Below are 4,923 nucleotides of genomic sequence, written 5' to 3'. Positions count from 1 at the left end.
ATATATACACTGTATATATATTTACTTTACACACTGTTAAATGAAAGAAAAGTGTTGTAAATGCACACAGGATGTTTGACAACACCTACCCCCATCTCTCAAGTACTCATGAGGTGGTTTTTTTGCTTGTGTTTTTTTCTCGGGCTTTTAGTGACAATTATTCTAGCATTTGTGCTATCTGACAATCAAAATTTGAAGGTAAACTGCAAACTCATATTAATTCGAATTAAAAACTGAATAACATTTTTATGATTTACCAGACTACAAGGATTTTCTTTCTGTCTGCCTTGTATTTCAGCAAGTCTTCAGCTTGAATGTGATAAAGAGATCACAGCCCATGTTGGAGGTGAATTTATCCTTAAATGCAAGTATGGCATAAATCATTTTCTGTACAGCAAAAAGTATTGGTGTAGAGGGCCCTCCAGAAGCAATTGTGAGATTGTGGCAGACTCAGAAAACAGTCGAAACACACACAGGTCCCAAGTGATAGATTTAAACAGAAGGGGGCTGTTTGTGAAAGTCACAAATCTCCGATTTGATGATGCTGGAGCGTACTGGGTTGGGATTGATAAGATATATGCTGACATCATGACCCAAGTCAAAGTGATTATCACTGAAGGTAAGAATAAAAGACGTTATGCAACTTAGAAAATAAACATTATTTTACAATAACAGTGAAATATGCTGCATCACAGCCTCTGTTTGGTGTTAAGCTGACTGGACTGACATTTCTTTTTTTGTGTCAGTTCCAGTGTCCAAGCCCCGACTTTGGCCCCTGAGCTCTCTGGTGGACAGGCCAACATGTTGGGGGAAGTCAGTTACCTTACGCTGTGGTTGTGCAAAGGGCACTGGTGTTCGTTATGCCTGGTATCAGCACATTGACAGAAAGGACTTCCTGCTCCATAAGTCTTCAGACTTGTATCTTCACTGTGGCGCAGTTCAAAAGGACTGTAGTTATTTCTGTATTGGCAGTAATGACATAAGCAGTGAGAAGAGTGAGCTCATCTCTGTGCAGGTTCTGATGCCTGCAAACAGCAGCTGTATCTATGTTGTTAATATTCAGGGTAAGAACAAATATGATATTCCATTGTGCAAATATAAATGTGAGAACTGTCTTTACAGTGATTTACTGATTAACAAAATGCTTTTAGAACAAATGTAAAAAATGTAAAAAAAAAAACAAAAAAAAACAAAAAACATGCAGCATTTTTATAACAACTATTTATATTTACTGACAATATACAATGACTAAAACAACAAGTCAATTACTATATTTCATTTTAAAACATGGCAAGTGTTCTGTTGTAATGTTTGAGCATGGACGTGGTTCTGTTCCCATAGTGATAATTTATTTAGTTAGTTTGTTTTTTTAATTTAGAATGAGATTTTTTAAACATTAAGACATTAATTTAAACTTAGTGGGCCAAAATTCAAAACTGGAACAAAGTCGCGGGCTAACATTAATATTTATTGAAAAAAAATCTTCCTCCAGATTTAAGAATGAATGTCTTCTTATGGACTCAAACAAGTTTTGCTGAAAAACTGAATATGGAACAAGCAAAGCTTAATACTAAACAATATATATATATTAGCTGTATAATACCAGTTGGCCAGCTCTAATAATAATTTGGTATGGCTTTGCGGGCCAAATTAAATTAGGCTGCGGGCCAAATTTGGCTCACGGGCCAGAGTTTGACACCTATGATTTACACCATTCATAAATGTCCCATGAAAAAGATTACAATATTCATAGCCTCATATATTAGTGGCAAAAAATAGACTATTTGTGCATTTGTGACACTTTAAAGCCAAAAATTTATTATGAAATTAAAATGGCATTTAATAATTTTTTTTATGCAACTTGTGCATGCATGCGTGCATGTCTGCGTGTGTGTAGTATAGTAAACTATTGCTTGGAAGAAAGGATTAAAGACATCGTGTGTAAGTTTTGACTTCAGTGACTCCTAGAGGTTATAACAGATATGACCGTATGTACAAACCCTTTATGTACAATTTTTCCTTAGGGTCATTCTATTTTTTTATTAACAAAAATCAGGTCATTAGTATTATATTCTAAGCATAAAAACACAATAAACATAAAAGACAGAGTTTAAAGTTACCATGAAATATTCTAAACAACAACGTCTGTTTTCTTCTCTCTTGTTTTTACAATGCTGTAAAAGCTTCATCCTCAAGGTCTATAAAGCATTATCATTGTAATCTTTTCTTTTTCATTACCAGGTCAACCAATTTATGACTGTGCAGACAGAATGAGCACAACCACAGTCACAACACCAACTCTGACCTCCTGCCTAGTTATTATGAACATCAGTGATAACACAAGAAATCAATCTTTACAACTGAATGAAACCACTCAAGGCTTTTTTTTCATCAGGTTAGTCAATATGCTACTTTTTACTTTATGGAAGAATCACTAAAGGCTGAAAAGAGAATTTAAATTTGTTGAAATTTCACCATAAGATGCGGTCTGAAAACCTGCCCTACTCCCCTTTTCTTTTCTAGATCATTGACGGGACTGCCACTGTGGTACATATTACTGCGTTGGAGTTCTTTTCTGGCCTTGTTGATAATCATTTGCACAGCTGTTAAATGCACAAGAAGAAGATACAAAAAATATGTCAACCAGAAGAAAAATATTCATTGCAGGCGAATTTACCATGCGTGTTAGTGACCTGAATTTTACTGTGGTAGTTCTGTGGAAGTTAGAATGATGCCTCTGAGATAGCAGCTTTGTGGCTTAATTGTTGGCCAAAGTTCTTCGATCATGTGGGCCTGTTTGTGAAGAGGGTAGGGCATAACATGTCAGACTGCAGAATGACTCATGCAATACTGACCAAAGTGGTCTGTTATTTATTTGAAATACTAGAGTTTGGAAGAGTCTACAAGACCATTGAAATAACAGTTTTAATTATGATTGCTGATTGCTTTATCAGATCAACTTTTCATATAGTAGTTACACAATTTTGTATACATTAGTTATACAAAATATTGACATTAAAACCAACAAAGCTTTTCAGAAGGCAGCTAATGATGATTATCACGATCAATGAAAATAAAAGGACTTATGGTATTGTCTTAGGTAGTGGAAATAAATGTAAACAAACTTCAGACATTTTACCGTCTATCTAAGGCCCTCTTCACTTCTATAAACTGATGGAGAGTACCAGGTATTTAACTTTTATTTACCTCTAAGTGGACATATCTCCTTTGCGGCATTCCTGACTCAGACCTAGTCATGTTAGTCCACTATACAGATATATGGAGAGTCATACGAGAGCCAATCAAGAGGATTGTTTTAATAATGATGATGATGACTAAGAATGTAGCCCAAGATTATTAAAAAGGTGTGTTTCAGGTCCCTGAATTTCCACATGAATTAGACTGATGATTATGAAAATATATAAATAAATTTGCAGTAAAACAGTCATTGACTACCATGTACTTTTGCTGTTTTTGTATTAGCGACATTAATTATACTTAAATTGTGGAGTCTGGAAGTTTTATATGATAAATGGTTTATTGCTGTTACAGGTTATGAAGAAATGCAAATACCTCACCCCCTTATTGTGAAATCAGTATCACAACAATGTGTCAGTACTTGGGCGTTGTAGGGCATTAAAATATGTCATATCAGGTTGATTAAAATTCTAGTGCTGCTGGCTCAACACTAGAAACAGACTAAACTATAAGGTAGAATTCAGCAATATTACCCTTGAATTAGTGATGTATATGAACTGTAGCATACAGTTGTCCAAATATTTAGTTTACTGGGTCTTGACTGATACTATTTTGTTTCCATTCTCAGAGAAAGTGTCAGAATATTCCAGGTTAATTACTACTCACGTTGTACTGTAGTTGATTTCGTTACACTTAATGTTAAAATAATAAAACTTTTCATTTCAGACATTATAAAATCTCTCTGTATTTTATATATTTCATATTTAGCAGTGATACTACTTGGGTATTTGATTTCTCTCTTAAAGATGTACCAATATACCTATATGCAATATAGGTATTTTGGTACATATACCTTGGTAATATACAATATATGTACCAATACACCTACCAATACCGGTGCCTCCTCTCAGTGGGACATGCCCTGGACACCTCGACAAGGAGGCATCCTGGTTGACAATTCTACTCTGAGCCCCTACGAATGGCTGAACTTCTCCCCCTAAGATCATCCACCTTTCAGAGAAACCTAATTTCTGCCACTTGTATCTGTGACCATAGGTGAGGGTAAAGACATAGAAAGACCAGTCAATCAAGAGCTTCACCCCCACAGACCAGTACACGTCCATATCACTGCAGCCGCAGCACTAATCCATCAGTCAATCTCCCGCTCCCCTCTCCTGCTGCTTCACACTCGGCTGTGAACCACTTCAGTGCAAGCTGGAGGCTACAAGCTGTATCCTTTATCCAAGGTTCAACTAACAGACTCTCTTCTTGCCAGCACCCCGGCATAGACTTTTCCAGGGAGGCTGAGGAGTGTGATCCCCCAATAGTTGGAGCACACCCTCCAGTCAACCCCTTCCCAAAGATAGGAACCACTACCCCGGTCTGCCAATCCAGAGTTACCACCCCTGATCTCCAAGCAAAATTGTAGATGCGTGTCAACCAAGACAACCCTAAAGCATGCAGAGCCTTCAGGAACTCAGGGCAAATAACATCCACCACAGGGGCCCTACCACCAAGGAGTTATTTAACTCCTTCAGTGACCTCACCCTCAGTGATGAACGAGTTGTCCTCCTCGTCCTGAGACTTTGCTTCCTCTATGGAAGAAGTGTCAGTGGGATTAAAGAGGTCATCAAAGTACTCCTTCAATAATCCAACAATATTGTGATGATATTCTGTTCCTAACCAAGCTGACTTTGGAGAAGAGGTTGTCACGATCCGCAGTGG

The 4,923-nt window shown here is 37.0% G+C and overlaps 1 protein-coding gene across 1 annotated transcript; it reads left to right on the top strand.

Annotated features, from left to right (window-relative positions):
• The first annotated feature begins 353 nt into the window (after positions 1-353).
• Positions 354-3,143, top strand: LOC102193327 (uncharacterized). The gene is made up of 4 exons (XM_005749018.1): positions 354-619; positions 747-1,064; positions 2,242-2,395; positions 2,524-3,143. Exons 1-4 carry the CDS (start codon positions 589-591, stop codon positions 2,687-2,689), a joined length of 669 nt encoding a protein of 222 aa, XP_005749075.1. The 5' UTR covers positions 354-588; the 3' UTR covers positions 2,690-3,143.
• The last annotated feature ends 1,780 nt before the right edge of the window (positions 3,144-4,923 follow it).

Source organism: Pundamilia nyererei, unplaced genomic scaffold, assembly GCF_000239375.1.
Source record: "Pundamilia nyererei isolate P.nyererei 1_Seehausen unplaced genomic scaffold, PunNye1.0 scaffold00235, whole genome shotgun sequence".
In the NCBI taxonomy this organism is placed as follows: Eukaryota; Metazoa; Chordata; class Actinopteri; order Cichliformes; family Cichlidae; genus Pundamilia; species Pundamilia nyererei.
This window is presented reverse-complemented; position numbering and strand designations above follow the sequence as displayed.